The following is a 16810-nucleotide window of genomic DNA, read 5'->3' as shown; positions in this document are numbered from 1 at the left end:
GATATTATCCTACTCAGAGAAACCTCAAATGTAAAAAAGAAACATTTTCATGTAAAGTCTTTTAGAAATTCAGCAAGCTCCTACAGGACTCAAGCTCCCCTGCGCTTGGAAATATCTCCATCTAGAGCTTTGTTTCTTGATCTTGTGTATGAGCTGTCCCAGAGCATCTCCAGTCAACTCGGGAACATATGATATTTTACTGGGGTTTTTTTGTTTATTGTTTTGTTTTGTTTGCCACTCTGTGTCTTGTGGGATCTTTGTTCCCTGACCAGGGACCAAACCCAGGCCCACAGCAGTGAGAGCACTGAGTCCTAACCACAGGATACCAGGGGATTCCCAGGAACATCTGATACTGACATTCATTAGCTTTGTGTGCGTATACATTTTTACTCAAACGGACAACTTCAGAATTTCAGGACTCTGACAGAATTGTTAGTATAGATAGGAATTTCTAAAAACTGGGAATGTTGGACGAACTCAGAGAAATGGGAGGTTTTTATTACATTTCTTTAGATGCCTGTGGCACCAGTCTGTGTCCCAATCTGGGCCCCACCTTGGGGGATAAAATCAAACTGAGGACGTGGGACCAAGAAACCTGCATTTTTAATAGCTTCCCAAGTCACTGTAAAGTCACTGATCTAGAAAACTGATCCTCTAAATAAACCTCAAAAGATCCTTTCTAAGGATACTTGAATCTAGAAGACAGTTCTGGAAATGTTGTCTACTCTATCTGTATTCTACTAATTAATATATCTAACACATGAATATTCTGGGTCATTCATCAAATATATTAAATAAGCAAGTCAGATTTATCCATATGTTCATAGCTTATTATCTACTGATAGAATGAGAAGAAAATAACCATATGAAAACTGATTCTGTGAATCATCTTCTGGTTTGACCAGAGCAGATTAGAATAACCAGAATATTCTCTTGGAGCCTCTAAATTACTTATAGCACCTGCAATTCACCTTTAATTCTTGTATACTTATATCTCTACTATTTGGTGAAGGAAGTTCACCCACACTTTTGGTTGGAAAGGGCACGTTGGTGGGTGAAAACCACTCAAAACCTGTGTAAGGAAATTTAAAATTTTCAACTATGAAAATATCCAGCATTTTGAGTTCACAAACATGTCAAAACCTATGAACCTGGTAATGTTATGTAAAGTCTCTGGGTTTCAAATTCACTCTTCCTCACCATGATGCTGTTCATATGCTCTCAAGTTGTTCTCAACATAGGTTTCCTGGACCCATAGAGTTCTCCAACATCTTAAGGAAGGGACAGTCTGTGGGCCATTTCCAGACTTTTAAAATAACCAAAATAAATCATACATTTACTTCAGTTCAGTTGCTCAGTCATGTCTGACTCTTTGCGACCTCATGAATCGCAGCACGCCAGGCCTCCCTGTCGATCGCCAACTCCTGGAGTTCACCCAAACTCATGTCCATTGAGTCAGTGATGCCATCCAGCCATCTCATCCTCTGTCGTCCCCTTTTCCTCCTGCCCCCAATCCCTCCCAGCATCCGTCTTTTCCAATGAGTCAACTCTTTGCATGAGATGGCCGAAGTACTGGAGTTTCAGCTTTAGCATCATTCCTTCCAAAGAACACCCAGGGCTGATCTCCTTCAGAATGGACTGGTTGGATTTCCTTGCAGTCCAAGGGACTCTCAAGAGTCTTCTCCAACACCACAGTTCAAAAGCATCAATTCTTTGGCGCTCAGCTTTCTTCACAGTCCAACTCTCACATCCATACATGACCACAGGAAAAACCATAGCCTTGACTAGACGAACCTTTGTTGGCAAAGTAATGTCTCTGCTTTTGAATATGCTATCTAGGTTGGTCATAACTTTCTTTCCAAGGAGTAAGCGTCTTTTAATTTCATGGCTGCAATCACCATCTGTAGTGATTTTGGAGCCCCCCAAAAATACATTTACTTACTTGTCATTAAAACACCATACAGGCCAACATTTTCAAGTGCCTGCTTTAGGGATCAGTTACACAAACTGAGTATGGTTATTTGAGAAATCTTTCTAGTTTTCATTCATTCCTACAATCTTATGAAGGAAAAGGCGAGCTGTTACGGTATGATGTGTATTAGGTGCTATGGAAGCACATCAAGGGTCTCCAAGATCAGGACCTGTGCAGAGGAGCTGTCATGAGAGACTGTATAGAATCTGAACTGTATGGTGATGGACAAACAGAATTAGTCAGGTGAAGAAGCTGGGTGAGAGTATAACATATGCAAAGACTCAGAGAGACAGAGAACAAACACCATGCGTCCTGAGAATGGCAAATAATTAAGTAGAGCTGAAGGTTTAGATTTGCTTGGAGTTGGAGGGCCAGTGGAGGGGAAGAAGGGTCAAGGTGATAGCTGAGACTGGAGAGGTGAGCAGTGATAAAGATCAACTTGTGGAGGGCTGTTGTGGGAGGCTTAGATGATGCTGATGACAGCAGACAGCTCCAGAGGAGCTGCAAGTGGAGAATGGGTTCACATTTTATAAGGAAAAACCACAGCCCCAACAGAGAGACAACAGAGAGAATCGGTGGAGAAGAGGCAAGACTGGAGCAGAGAGGCTAGTCAGGAGCTGCTGCCGAAATCATGAGAGCAGTGTTGATGATCTGAACTAAGGGAGTGGCGTTGGGAGTGGAAGATGAGATGAAAATCTTTTATTAAGATAAAAATCGCCAGTGATAAGAACAGATGTCCTTGAGGTGCAGTTGGCTTTAGGTGGTGGGGAGAAGGTGGAATAAGGATGAGTCCTGAAAATGTCTGAAAACACTTCATCATGCTTAGCATTGGATCCCAGGGTCACTAATGAAGGCATGGCTGTGCTTCACCACCTGCATGAGGGGAAGTGCTTATGCAGTCACCTGAGTCTGAATTTGAATCCAGGTTGAGTGCCCCACCTTGCCCCCCACCCCAGGCTCTGGGACACAGTGCTAACCTCACTATGCCTAATCTCCTCCTCTGTAAGGTGGTTCAAGTGAATCCTTCCCACCTTTTAGACTCTGTAGGAGGAGGAGACAGGAATCTGATGGTTACCCCCCAATGTCTTCCATCTTAAAATCTTCATCATCTTAATAGCAGGATCATCATTTTTATTCCAGGCTCCCAGATCCTCCCCAATTTCATGCAAAGTCAGAGACAGTCCATAAGAGTTGAGTTTTGTTTTGTTTTGCTTTGTTTAAGCATACTGGCACTGCTAAAAGTCTACAGGAAGAAAGAATATCTTTCTCATGGACCGTTTAGAACCTGCTGGAAATGTCAATAGAGGTCCAGTCATCTCAGCCATGTTCCTCCTTGTTCTGGGTATTATCCACCCTTTCCATTTCACCTCCTGTAGAGCCATCAGACCAGCACACACGTAACCTTCCCCAGAGGTTTGCTATGTGGATAATATATGATCCTGCATAAAAGTGCTTTATAACCCCAAAGGCTTCGCTGTTCTTATTACTACTGGTTTGGATGTCATACCACTGATCCCAAACCATTCTGTCTCTCCCTGTTTCAACTCTATCACACACACACACACACACAGAGTTTCACAGAAACACAGCCATCAGGCCACACTGTAGGCGAGAGACCTATGCTGAACCCACTGTGGAGGAGGATTTGTTTCCTTCAGAGTAACTGACACACAAGACAGACCCCCACTGTCACAGGCAGTGGATGACTTCAGCTCCGGGCCCCGCAGCGTCCCTAAATGGGAGAAAACGTGCACATGTAATAAAGCGAGAACAGCGGAACAAGGAAGCCGACACTTGGCGAAGAGTTCCTGTGATTCTTCCAGAAGGGCACAAATCATACTAAGAGGCTTCCATCTTTGGGAAGCAGAAGGGCCAGGGACTTCCTGTTCAGTTTAGTTCAGTCACTCAGTCATGTCCAACTCTTTGTGACCCCATGGACTGAAGCACGCCAGGCTTCCCTGTCCATCACCAACTCCTGGAACTTGCTCACACTCATGTCCATTGAGTCAGTGATGCCATCCAACCATCTCATCCTCTGTCGTCCCCTTCTCCTCCTACCTTCAGTCTTTCCCAGTATCGGGGTCTTTTCCAATGAGTCAGTTCTTTACATCAGGTGGCCAAAGTAGTGGAACTTCAGCTTAGGCATCAGTCCTTTCAATGAATATTTCCTTTAGGATGGACTGGTTTGATCTCCTTGCAGTCCAGGGGACTCTCAAGAGCCTTCTCCAACACCGCAGTTCAAAAGCATCAATTCTTCAGTGCTCAGCTTTCGCATGGTCCAACTCTCACATCCATACATGACTACTGGAAAAACCATAGCTTTGACTAGACGGATCTTTGTCGGCAAAGTAATGTCTCTGCTTTGTAATATGCTGTCTAGGTTGATCGTAGCTTTTCTTCCAAGGAGCAAGCATCTTTTAATTTCATGGCTGCAGTCACCATCTGCAGTGATTTTGGAACCCAAGAAAATAAAGGCTCTCACTGTTCCCATGGTTTCCCCAGGGATTTCCTGAAATAAAGTTATTAGGGAGGAGACCCTGACCTGAGTCCTTGGGGCGTGGGGAGTCCCCAGGACATTTTCATGTGTAGGCAGTTGTGAGCGTGAGAGTTACTGCTTGTGAGTTCCTTAGCCTGCAGGTCCTGTCTCCTCCTGCCCACTCTCCTTCCATCCCCTAAGAGGGACATAAGGAGGGAGTCAGACTCTCAGACCATCCTGCTGTCTAGCAAAGATGGGACACAGGAGGGATGCTGAGATGGCTCTGCTGTTCTGGACACAACTAAAACCCTGATACTGGGAAAGACTGAAGATGAAAGGAGAAGGGGGCAGCAGAGGACCAGTGGTTAGACAGCATCATCAAGTCAATGGACATGCGTTTGAGCAAGTTCCAGGAGATAGTGAAGGACAGGGAAGCCTGGCATCTGTAGTCCATGGGGTCACAAAGAGTCAGACACAACTGAGTGACTGAACAACAACAAAAGAAAAAATGTAACATGTTTCTTCTATAATATCTTTCTTCCATTCCCAATTCTGGTACAGGAAATATATGTCAAGATTTGGCTTAAAGGGGCCAGCGGTGGGGAACTCTAGGCCCTCAAGGAAAAGGAAATACTCAGCAGCTTCATTCGGGTCACATCCTGGAAATGTATTTGATTTGAGCCCCAACCATGCAGCGCTGTTCTACAATCTAGGACACGAATGCATTAGCACTTGGACTCAGGCTTGAATTGCAAATTTGATTTTTGTTGTTTATATTTAAAAAGTTATACAGGATGCTTGGAAAACATTAGGTTATTGCAAGCTGGAGAACAAAAATATATCATCGTACCTATATGTATTTAGAGATTCAGAAACTAAGTTGCAGTTGTTTCAGTGGGTATCACTGCATTTTTTTAAAAACTTTTTAATCACATTTTTAAAGATAATAATAGCTAAGGCTTAGTGGGTGCTTACAGGATACCAGGCATGAAACTAAGTGCTTTCCATTTTATTTCATTTAAGTTCATCCTCACAGTAACTGTATGATCTAGATATTATTGACCCATTTTGCAGATGAAGAAACCAAAGTTTAGGAGAGTTTAAGTTTTCCAGGATTCATTCATTTGACACGTATTTACTGAGTATGTACTGTGAGCCCCTGGGGTCCAGTAGTGGAAAAAAGCAGAAAAATCCCTACCTTCATGTAACTCTCTGTTTTGGGGTTTTTTTTTAAATTATTTATTTATGGCTGCACTGGGTCTTCACTGCCGCGCACAGGCTTTCTCTAGTTGCGGTGCGTGGGGTCTGCTCTTCCTTGCAGTGCACAGGCTTCTCATCGCAGTGGCTTCTCTCGTGACTTGCAAGCTCCAGAGCACGGGCTCAGTAGCTTGGTGGATGGACTTGGTTGCCTCTCGGCATGTGGGATCTTCCCGCCAGGGATCACAGCTGTGCCCCCTGCATTGGTGGGTGGATTCTTAACCACTGGACCACCAGGAAGTCCCTCTGACTCATTTTCCAATGGAGGGTATCTTGTGTGTGCTTAGTCGCTCGGTTGTGTCCTAATATTTGTGACCCCACGGACTGTAGCTTGCCAGGCTTCTCTGTCCACGGGGATTTTCCAGGCAAGACTCCTGGAGTGGGTGGCCACGCCCTCTTCCAGGGGATCTTCCCAACTCAGGGATAGAACCCAGTCTCCTGCATTGCAGGCGGATTCTTTACCATCTGAGCCACCAGGGATGCTCAGAGGGCAATCATAGCTAGTATTTATTGAGTACCAGATAACATTTATACGTATTAACTCCTAGAGGGGGTTCTAGAGGTTGAAGCCAGGCATTCTGATTCCAAGGCCAACAAGGCTATTTCTATGTTTTTGCCATGTTCTGCCTCACCCACCGCCCCCGCCTCCGCACCCCCCGCCAGGCCTGCTCTGCTGGTAAGAGGTGAGCCTTGGGGTTCCCAGCCAGACTTGTCTGTCTCCATGGTCTCAGTTGCCACTATTCCCAGAGGAGTAAATAAAGCATTTGTCTTCATTTCTCCATCCTGCCCTGTCCATTTCATGGCCTAGAACAGAATCCTGGATCTTTACCTTTAAAAATAAAGTCAGGTTCATTTTTAAGTTGCTGTTGTTGTTCAGTCACTAAGTTGTGTCCAAGTCCTTGTGACCCCATGAACTGTTATCCCACCGGCTCCTCTGTCCATGGGATTTTCCAAGCAAGAATACTGGAGTGGGTTACCATTTCTTTCTCCAAGTTATCTTCCCAACCCAGGGATTGAACCTGCTCTCCTCCATTGGCAGACAGCTCCTTTACCACTGAGCCCCCTGGGAAGCCCTCATCTTAAGACAAGTGCTTCCTTTTTTAAGGTTGACATCCCTTCAAGACGTCCCGAGGCCCCAAGTTTTACTTTAGATTCTGCACCCGTCATTTCTGACCTTGCCGCTGTGTTGTGGAGCTACATTTAAGTGTCTGCCATACCTAAGATCAGAACCACAGTTTCCCGGTTTGTTCAATAAATAGCTTCGTTTTCTCAAAGTTTCTGCCTTGTACGATAGATGAAGCCAGTATCTTCTTTGAAGTCAAATTCCAGTGTGTCTTAGTTACGGCCTGATTTCAAGCAATTCAGGAGTGTCTACCAAGCAACTACAGAATGTTTGGTGTTGTGATTCAAAAAGGAAAGTGTAGGAGCAAAGGTTAGACTGGATTTTTACTTAAAGACCTCTTCTGTTTCCTTTTAAAATGGAATTCTCTACTTATGAGATGATAGCAATAAAGTGGCACTTCTTAGAACCCCTCATGTCACCTCCAGGTTGGTTTTATTACACGTGTGCCTCCCTGTGTGTATGTGGGGCCAGAGGGAAGACTGTCCCTCTCTTGCCTTGATCCTGGGATGCTCTGCCAAGAGTTGGAGAGGGCCCAGATCGGGGCTGCTCTGCTTCCCACTCCCTCCCCAGGTCTCTCTGCCTTGTGCCTTCAACTCTGCAAAGTTACTAGAGCCTCCTTCTAACCCAACCTAGTCTTCCTTTTGTCATCATCCAGCACATGTTTCCCCACAACCTCCTCTGTGTCAGCCTCCTTCACTAGAGCCCTATGAACTGGCCCTTGCAGAAAGGAAAGGGACAGACAGGTGAATTAGGTTATACTTACTAAATCCACAGTTAGCAAGACTTTTCTTAACTGGACTTTGCAGATAAGTCCAGTTAAACAGACACAGCACTCTCCAGGGTTAGATATCCCATTACCAGGAATGTAGAAGTTCAAAGTCAAGCATTCCTTCATGTCAGTGGGGTTGCCTCCTGCTCTGATCCAAACTCACCTCCTTCAGCACCTGTGAATTAGAAATAGAATCACTCATCTTTGCTGTCACCTGTTCACCACTGCTGTGAACCTGAACTGAACACTATGTGCAGCCCCACACATGCATAGTAAGCAAGTCAGCCGTAGCCCTGACCTTCTTGGAGCTTGCTAAACAGACACTTAAGCAACCGTCCCAGTGTACAGGAAAACCTATGATGGGGAAGGAGAGGTGGCTTGGAAAAACTTACTCCAGAATTTCCATCCCAGTACAGGTGGGGGTAAAGAGGTGCCTGTTGTAGTTGGGGTGGGGAGGGGATGTGAGAGATTTCCTGGAGGAAGTGAAATCTAAGATCCAACCAGGAAGATGAGTAGCTATTACCAGGGAAGGGGCGAGAGAGGGGGAGGAGTGTTTTCCAAGAGAAGAAAACAACTGGTACAGCGCCCTGGAGGCAAAAGGAAGCTTAAGACCAAACAACGAAGAATGCCATCATTTAGGAGAACCAAAGAGTACAAAAGAGAACAAGGGAAAGAAAGAAGGAAATCCAGGCAAGTGTGATATCAGGGGACCCTTGCATGCCTGCTTTTAGAACAGAGCAGGCTACTATGTTATGAGATGCTGGGAGGTCAAGTACAATAAGAACCAAAAAGAAGTTTTGGGTTATATTAACCATTAATCTTCATTTCTGTGCTACTCAGTAAATGCGTTAAATGCCATATTCTTCAAGGATTTTCAGTGTGCTTTGTAGTATTGTTAATTCCTTGATGTTCTCAGTTAAGCTGTGACAAGAATTTACGATAGGTATCAACACCTTTCTTGAGTATGGCACATTTTGGCCCCAGTCTCACATGTAGCATTCATTTGAAAAATATTCCTAGATGATTCTTCCCAGTAAGACAAGCGTTGATTGCCTTAACTGTTTCTTTTCTTTTGTTCCACCCTTCAGTCTTTGGTTTGCTTACAATCTCTTAGTCCTGTGGACTCTGCTTTTGGATAAAAGCTCTTCGCAAAGAATTTGAATCGAAGGCTGGACAGTTTTGAAATTAGATATATAACATCTTTCTGATATGTTCTAAATAATTTAACAATTCGTTCATAGCAATGCATACTGCCATGCTTGAAGAGTCAACTGTGACTTGGAGATTTAGTCATTCTCTTTCCTGTTTCTTTTGCAGCTCCAAGAGACTGTGAAAAGGAAGTTGGAAGGAGCCCGATCACCACTTAATGGAGACCAGCAGAATGGGGCTTGCGATGGAAGCTTTTCTCCAACTAGCAAGCGGATACGAAAGGACATTCCCACGGGGATGGAAGCCATCAACAATTTACCCAACAACATGCCACTGCCTTCAGCTTCTCCACTTCACCAACTTGACCTGAAGCCTTCTTTGCCCTTGCAGAATAGCGGGACTCACACTCCTGGGCTTCTGGAAGACCTGAGTAAGAATGGGAGACTCCCAGAACTTAAACTTCCTGTGAATGGTTGCAGTGACCTGGAGGACAGCTTCACCATCTTGCAGAGCAAAGATCTCAAACAAGAACCTCTCGACGACCCTACTTGCATAGACACATCAGAAACCTCTCTTTCCAATCAGAACAAGCTGTTCTCAGACATTAACCTGAACGATCAGGAGTGGCAGGAGTTAATAGACGAACTGGCCAACACCGTTCCTGAAGACGACATACAGGACCTGTTCAATGAAGACTTTGAAGAGAAGAAGGAGCCGGAATTCTCGCAACCGGCCACAGAGACCCCGCTATCCCAGGAGAGCACCAGCGTGAAGAGCGACCCGTCTCATTCTCCTTTCACTCACGTCTCTCTGGGCTCCCCCCAGGCCAGGCCTTCTTCTTCGGGTCCTCCCTTCTCCACCGTCTCCGCGGCCACCAACTTACCTTCTGTGGCCACCACTCCCGTGGCGCCCAACCCTGCCAGCTCCCCAGCGAACTGTGCGGTCCAATCCCCTCAAACTCCGAACCCTTCTCACACACCGGGCCAGGCTCCGTCTCGGCCCGGAAATGGTTATCTCCTTAATCCTGCATCCCTGCCGGTGGCTGCTGCGGGCTCGGGCCCTGGGGCCATGCCCGGCTCTGACCTTTCCCCCGCCGAGCAGCTCAAGCAGATGGCCGCGCAGCAGCAGCAAAGGGCCAAACTCATGCAGCAGAAGCAGCAGCAGCAGCAGCAGCACTCAAATCAGACTTCCAGTTGGTCTCCCTTAGGGCCTCCATCCAGTCCCTACGGAGCAGCTTTCACGGCGGAAAAACCAAATAGCCCCATGATGTACCCCCAAGCCTTTAACAACCAAAATCCTATAGTGCCTCCCATGGCCAACAACCTGCAGAAGACGACAATGAATAACTACCTCCCTCAGAATCACCTGAATATGATCAATCAGCAGCCAAATAACATGGGTACAAACTCCTTAAACAAACAGCACAATATTCTGACTTACGGCAACACTAAGCCTCTGACCCACTTTAATGCCGACTTGAGTCAGAGGATGACGCCCCCGATGGCCAATCCCAACAAAACCCCCCTCACGCCCTACATCCAGCAGCAGCCCCCACAGCCGCAGCCCCCGCAGCAGCCCCCACCTCAGCTCCAGGCCCCCAGGGCACACCTGAGTGAGGACCAGAAACGCGTGCTCCTCATCAAGCAGAAAGGAGTGATGAGTCAGCCCATGGCTTACCCGGCGCTGCCATCCCACGGTCAGGTAAGTGTGAAAGTGAGGCACTTGGAGATGCTCTCGGGTGCGTTTCAGACTGTCGACATGCGATGCTCTGCTTGCTTGTGCCATAAGGGGGTTAATTACCTTCAGACATCCTTCCTACACATCCTTGTGTTGTTACTAGGTTTGTTGAGAGTTTTTTTCTCTTCTTTCTAAGACATGGGACAAGGTGGCAGAGTATACTTTCCTGTGTTTGAATGCTTGGGGATCGAACTTCTTTTATTCTGGACAGCAGATAAGAAACCAAAAATGGCATAAGATGCTCACTCGATGGGAGGCTGTAGAGGTCACGTGACACAGCGTGTTGCTTCTCCTGTAGCTTCTCTCCCAGGTCGTGTGTGGTCCAAGACTGGGGAGGCGGGAAGGTCGGAGCCTTTCGGGATCTCTACAGCCGTCTTATGAGGTCCTGAACATGCTCAGCCTGTCTTCCCTGTATTATGAATTATGGAAATTTGGATTCCAGATAGTCAAAGGTGGGAGCATTTTCTGTGTTTTCAAAGTGAAGTGGAGGATAGATTTTTGTAGGACCGTGCAGCGTGTCAATACTTGTTGCTATACAAATGCACTGAGCAGCTGTTTCCACCTTGTGACTTGAGAGTGTACTAAAACCATCTCCGATTCATCAGCTATAATTCAGGAGAATTTGATGGTGACTGTCTCTTAGTGCTGTGTCCAAGTCTCCTCTTTCCTGCTGTCTTTCTTCATGGGATCATGGTTATCAGGTGTAGGGATCCATGGTAAGAGTGAGTGCCAACCACTGGGGAGTGAATGAATACTCACTGACAAGCATCAACTGTCTCCTCACCCTGATCAATGTGGCCAGCAGCCAACACTCCTTTAATTTAACACTTTATCTGCCTCAAAGGGGAGAAGAAGTGGGAAAAAGCACCATCCTACTGACCTTACCCCTACATGGGTGACTTCATAAGCCATCATTTTATTGCCAGTTGATGTGAATTGTGGAGGCACAGTTCTGTTCTCTGGTCCTCTCTGGATGCCCACACTTGATGGCAGTTGGAGATTTTGCAGAAAAGTCTTTGTTTTAGGGGCCCTCGTGTGCAAACAGGTCTTAACTAGCGCTTGGATACGCATCCACAGTGGGATGCTTTAGAAACACCGGGAATTAAGGTGGGCAGATCTTGCATCACTGGGTGCTGTTTGTGTCTGCCTCTCCTGGTATGCCCACCCCACCCCCACCCCACCTCCCCAAGCTTGATGGAGACTGCAGGGCTGAGGGTGGTGCCGGCCTGCAGAGACAGGCCTGAGCTCTGTGGCTTGATGCTTGTCCTTCACAGCACTTCCAACCCAAAGCCCCACAGTGGTTTCTTGTCTGCACATGCCAACCAGCTCTAAAGAAATTGTCTGGAGAAATAAAAATATACCTTGGTTGACATAAACTGCCATCAGTGGCTGGTAGAAAAACATCATTGAAATGGGAACTTTTTTGTTTTATCCTGGTTTCATTAAAACTATACTATTGGAAAATGCAGCATTTGATACATTTCAGTGTTAAGTTCTGAAGCATGCAGAAATATAGGTGATACACAGAGGTGTTTGCTGTAGTTCAGAGGTTTCTGAGATGGCAGGCTGTCAGCATGGTCATCCGCTGCTGATGACAAATACAAATTGTGCTTCCCCCTCCACTGTTTTTTTTTTTTTTCTCCTTCCTCCAAGCCAGACCACAGGTGATTAATTCCAGCTCTGCACATGTGTGGGTACAATATGAGCCAACCTCCCTCCCCACCCTCACTGAATGTCTTTTGAAATTTGCTAGCTTGGGATGAAGCTCCTGTCTTTGCTGGAACATGAATCTTAAAGGTGCTATTTCAGGTCCTTATGCTTGCCTAGCTGTGAGTAACTGAAGGCTTGGACCACAGAGGTCATGTTTAAAGAGGACTCTGTCAAGTGATGAAGAAACAAGTGATGGTTTTCTGGATTAAATCTATGGGCTTTCCTCTCCTCCTTCCATCTCATGAGGTACTTTTAGGATGGACAGAATCTTCCTCATTAAAATAATCGTTTCTTAACCTCATAAAGAACCATCAAGCAAAATCATGCTTTTTAATGAAATATCAACTCACCACTGAAACAAGCTTCAACATACATATATAAACATGGGAATATCTTTCCGCAAATATACCATTTATTTCGTGCTTTTATCTGATTGTGGAGAAGTATTGACACAGCTCTCAGAGTAGTTAATTACACTCTATGCGAGTACTCTGCACAAATATGAGCATGAATTACAGGCAAGATATAAAGTATAGTTATACATAGGTGTAGTTCAAATTTGTTTTCTGCTGTTGCTAGTGAAAATTCATTTTATTCTTTGTTGGCCACAAGGACCGCGATGAACACTTAGTTGTAATGAGTAACTTGAGCACCAAAGCCAATAACACTAGAACACTAGAACATATATTTTGAGATAATTTTCTTGTACAGATGTTTACTTATTTGGGACATTAGCAGCAAATGCCATTTCTCCTAGGAACAAATAGAAATCCACTTTGTTCCTGAAGGTTTCAAGAAGGAGGGAACCAAAATTGAGAAAAACAAAAAATAATTTATTCCAAAATTTTGAATATGTTTTACCTGACAGCTCCAGTTCTCAGAATTTTCATATTATTCCTTGCAATGCAAAAATTGAGCAACGATTTGTATACAAAGGTTATGCTCTTGGTGTTACTTGGGATTGTGAAAATTAGGACCATAATAAGCATTTTGGAAAAATAAATAGTATGCCTGGAAATCGTGCTATTAATGAATGATTGATCACATGGCAATGCTCATAGTACAAGCGAAATAAGCAGATGAGATTACAGTTTGTATGTCACAATCCAAATTGTGTTTTTTAATATGTATAGAAAAACACTGAATAACTAAAACATAAAGAATGATATTTCTGATTGGTAAAATTTGAGCACTTATTGTTTTCCTCTTTATACTTGACTCGGTTTTTTAAAATGTTCCATCATACATGTATATATGTATGTATATATTCTATCATTAGGAAAAAAAAAAACTTTTTTAAGGGAAGAAAATATTCTGTATTTTAGAAGTTTACACTTTACTTATTCAAAGACTCCTTATCCAATTTGCCAATAGAACTGAGGTGATATTATTACTTTCTATTCGTTTATGTATATGAGTTGTGAATCCCTGCTTATAGAGGTAGTTCAGAACCCTTCTCCCCACCCTTCACTCTCTTTTCCTTTCTCTCCTCACATCCCCTTTCACTCCTTACAATCTTAATTCATCAGCTAAAACAGTGACAATGAGAGTATTAATAAAATTTCCACTAGTATAATCCTTCAACTCTTCTCCAAGTTGTGCTCTTGCACAACTTATTTCTTTGATCATCTCTCCCTTCCTTTTTCTCCTTTTCCAAACTTCTCTTCATCAAAACTTCTGTTTTGCTTTCTAATTTTTAAAATATGCATTTCTGTGATGGAATAACCAGAACTTTCTTTGGTCATGTCTAATTATCTTTTCCTGATCTTGTTTTTCAAGGACAGGATCTCTCATCATGCTCTTTTTTTTTTTTTTGCTAGTTTTTGCATAGCACCTAACACTATGTCTTAAACATAGGGATGTTTCATAAGTCATTTGATGGCAATGATCAATGTTTGGGCCAAAAATATATTTGCAGTTGATGATCGGCTCCAACAGGGAGAGGGTTAGCACAAATAACACAGAGCGGCTATTGAGATCCAACAGAAGACCTGGAAAGGCAAGTCAAAAAAGAATCCTTGGCTAGGGTGGTTATCTTGAACCTATGGAACAACGAGATTGCTAAGACAGCAAACTCTGTCTCTGTGTGTGACAAGCAGAAAAACAACAGAGCAGCTATGGCCGAAGTAAAAGCAAAAGCCAGTGGCTACTTGGCTGGTCTAGGAGGGGGACAGCGATAGTCAGAGCCCCAGAATAATTCTTACAGGGAAGAGCGGAAAGTGAATAATTTCCAAAATGGATGTTAATTTTTACTCGTTGCAATTATAGGACTAGATGAATCATAAGCACTTGGCTACTGTATTCTTCATATGTGTGTTTTCTGTGCGTGGCTGTGTCTATCCTAATGAGTCCATATATGAGTATATTTTACAGAATGTTTTCCCTTTTCAATGTGATTTTACTGAAATCTATTGGGCCCCTTGTGAGGTATATCATTAATATTATAAGCTTTGTAGCCATCGAATCTGCACACAAGGAACAGAGCTCTGATATTCACAGACATCATGGAAGTCTCTTTGAAGACACATTTTTTCTTAACTTCAAAAACTTGGTGCCCCTTTGTTTAGTTTCTGTAAATATATATATTATTGATTTTTTCCAAATGATACATGACCTAGTTCAGAAAGTCAAGCATACTATAAGGCTTAGGATAAGAAAGAGCAGTCCCTTGTATTACCCCTCCATTCTAATTTCTGCTTCCCAAAGGTGGTTGCTTCAACTCATTCAGTTATTTTCTCTTATTTATCTCCATAAACTGCTGTTCCTTAGCATTTCAGTTATTCGACTCTCAATACAAGGATTTAATTCAGTTGCAAGACCTCCTCACAAACAACCCCCACCTCACACTATCTCTTTTTCTCTTCCCATACTCTCAGTAGAACTAAATAGATCACAAACTATGACTTTGAAACTATTCTATATTTACATGACTGATTTCTGCATAGTGCCTCAGAGTTTAGCTATGCAGTGTGCTATGGTTATATTTCCGTTCTTATGTAACTTTTTGTTTTCCCTGGAATTTATAACTGTCTCTGTTTTTAATTGGTGTTATTTCTGCTCCCTGGGCTTCTCTGGTGGCTCAGATGATAAAGAATCTGCCTGCAATGCAGGAGACAGAGGTTTGATCCCTGAGTCTGAAACATCAGCTGGAGAAGGGAATGGCAGCTCACTCCAGTATTCTTGTCTGGAGAATTCCAGGGACGGAGGAGCCTGGTGGGCTGTAGCCCATGTGGTCACAAAGAGTCAGACACGACTGAGCGACCAACACTTTTTTTTTTTTTTGTCTCTGCTCCTACTTTCAATGTGTCCTCAACTTTTCTGACCCTGTAAAAGTTTTAATAGGATCAAGCACTTCAAATGATCTTGATTATTATTTTCTTTCGTTTTTTTCTCTCTCTCCCTCTTTCTCTCCTTCCCTCCTCCTCCTCCCACCTCCTACTTGCCACTCTCTCTCAATCTCTTTCTCCTTCTGTCTCCCTCTGTTTCTTTCTCTTCTTCAGTGTCTCTCCTGAAGACTTACAGACTTTCATTCCAGTTTTCTGTCCTACACGTTTCTTGGCCGGCTGCTTAACTGAAGTCATGCAGCTGGCCTTCACCCTTCGCTATCATTCTTGAACTATTTCCTCCCCTCCTGTGCTGCGCTGTTTTCTTGATCCCTCCTCTTCTTTCTTGGCTTAGCCCTGCAAATTGGTAGAGCACGTTCTCAGTGCTTAAGAAAGGGTGTATAGGACATTGGCTTTTATTTCAAAAATTCTTTATTCATTTTTAGTCTTACTGTTCTCTTAAAGCTCATTACAGGTGAGAAGCAATGATTTATTTCATTGTTCCATGTAGCTCTGATGATAATTTTTATTAATTTTTATTGGAGTACAGTTGCTTTACAATGTTGTATTAGTTTCTGCTGTACAGCAAAGTGACTCAGTTATACGTATGCATAGATCCCCTCTTTTTAAGATTTCCTTCCCATTTAGGTCACCACAGAGCACTGAGTAGAGTGCTATAGAGTAGGTTCTCGTTAGTTATCTATTTTACGCATAGTAATGTATGTATGTCAAATCCCATCTCCCAATTCAGGGAGATTGTTTTTATGAAAATGATTTTTGAGAATGTCTTTATCCTCACATTTGATTCAGAGTTTGCCAGATGTAGAATTATAGTGAAGAAAACATATTCCATCAGAACTGAAAAGGCATTTTTTCATAGTCCTGTGGCTTTCATACTGGTGAGAAGTCCAGTGACATTTGAATTTCCCACTCTATGTGTATAATCTGTTTTTTCACTCTGAGAACTTTTAAAATCTTACTTTATCCCTGAAATTTCATGACAATATGCCTTAATGTAGCTATTTTTCATCCACTATGTCTGGTACTGTGACCTTTTTCTTTTTTTGGAAATGTGTCTTTAAGATATGTTCTTATATGATTTCTTTGATTGTTTCTTCCTTGTCTTTTCTCTCTTTCTAACTTTCTGGAAGTTTATTCATCATGTAGCAGACCTCCTGATTGTTCTCTAATTTTTGTATGTTTTCAGTTTTCCATATCTTTGCCCTTTCACAAAATGTGTTCTGTGAGATTTTCTTAACTTTACATTCCAACTCTAAAATTAACCATTTTATTT

General features: G+C 43.4%; 1 protein-coding gene across 3 annotated transcripts in view; it reads left to right on the top strand.

Annotated features, from left to right (window-relative positions):
- Positions 1–16810, top strand: part of MAML3 (mastermind like transcriptional coactivator 3) — a 459612-nt gene that overhangs the window by 267770 nt on the left and 175032 nt on the right. For all 3 annotated transcript variants that reach the window (XM_027567395.1, XM_027567394.1, XM_027567396.1), the window contains exon 2: positions 8915–10447. In XM_027567395.1, coding sequence (XP_027423196.1) covers positions 8915–10447 — 1533 coding nt within the window. The remainder of the gene's footprint in view (positions 1–8914; positions 10448–16810) is intronic.

Source organism: Bos indicus x Bos taurus, chromosome 17, assembly GCF_003369695.1.
Source record: "Bos indicus x Bos taurus breed Angus x Brahman F1 hybrid chromosome 17, Bos_hybrid_MaternalHap_v2.0, whole genome shotgun sequence".
Lineage (NCBI taxonomy): Eukaryota > Metazoa > Chordata > Mammalia > Artiodactyla > Bovidae > Bos > Bos indicus x Bos taurus.
Note: the sequence above shows the minus strand (reverse complement) of the source record. Positions and strands in the feature narration are given on the sequence as shown.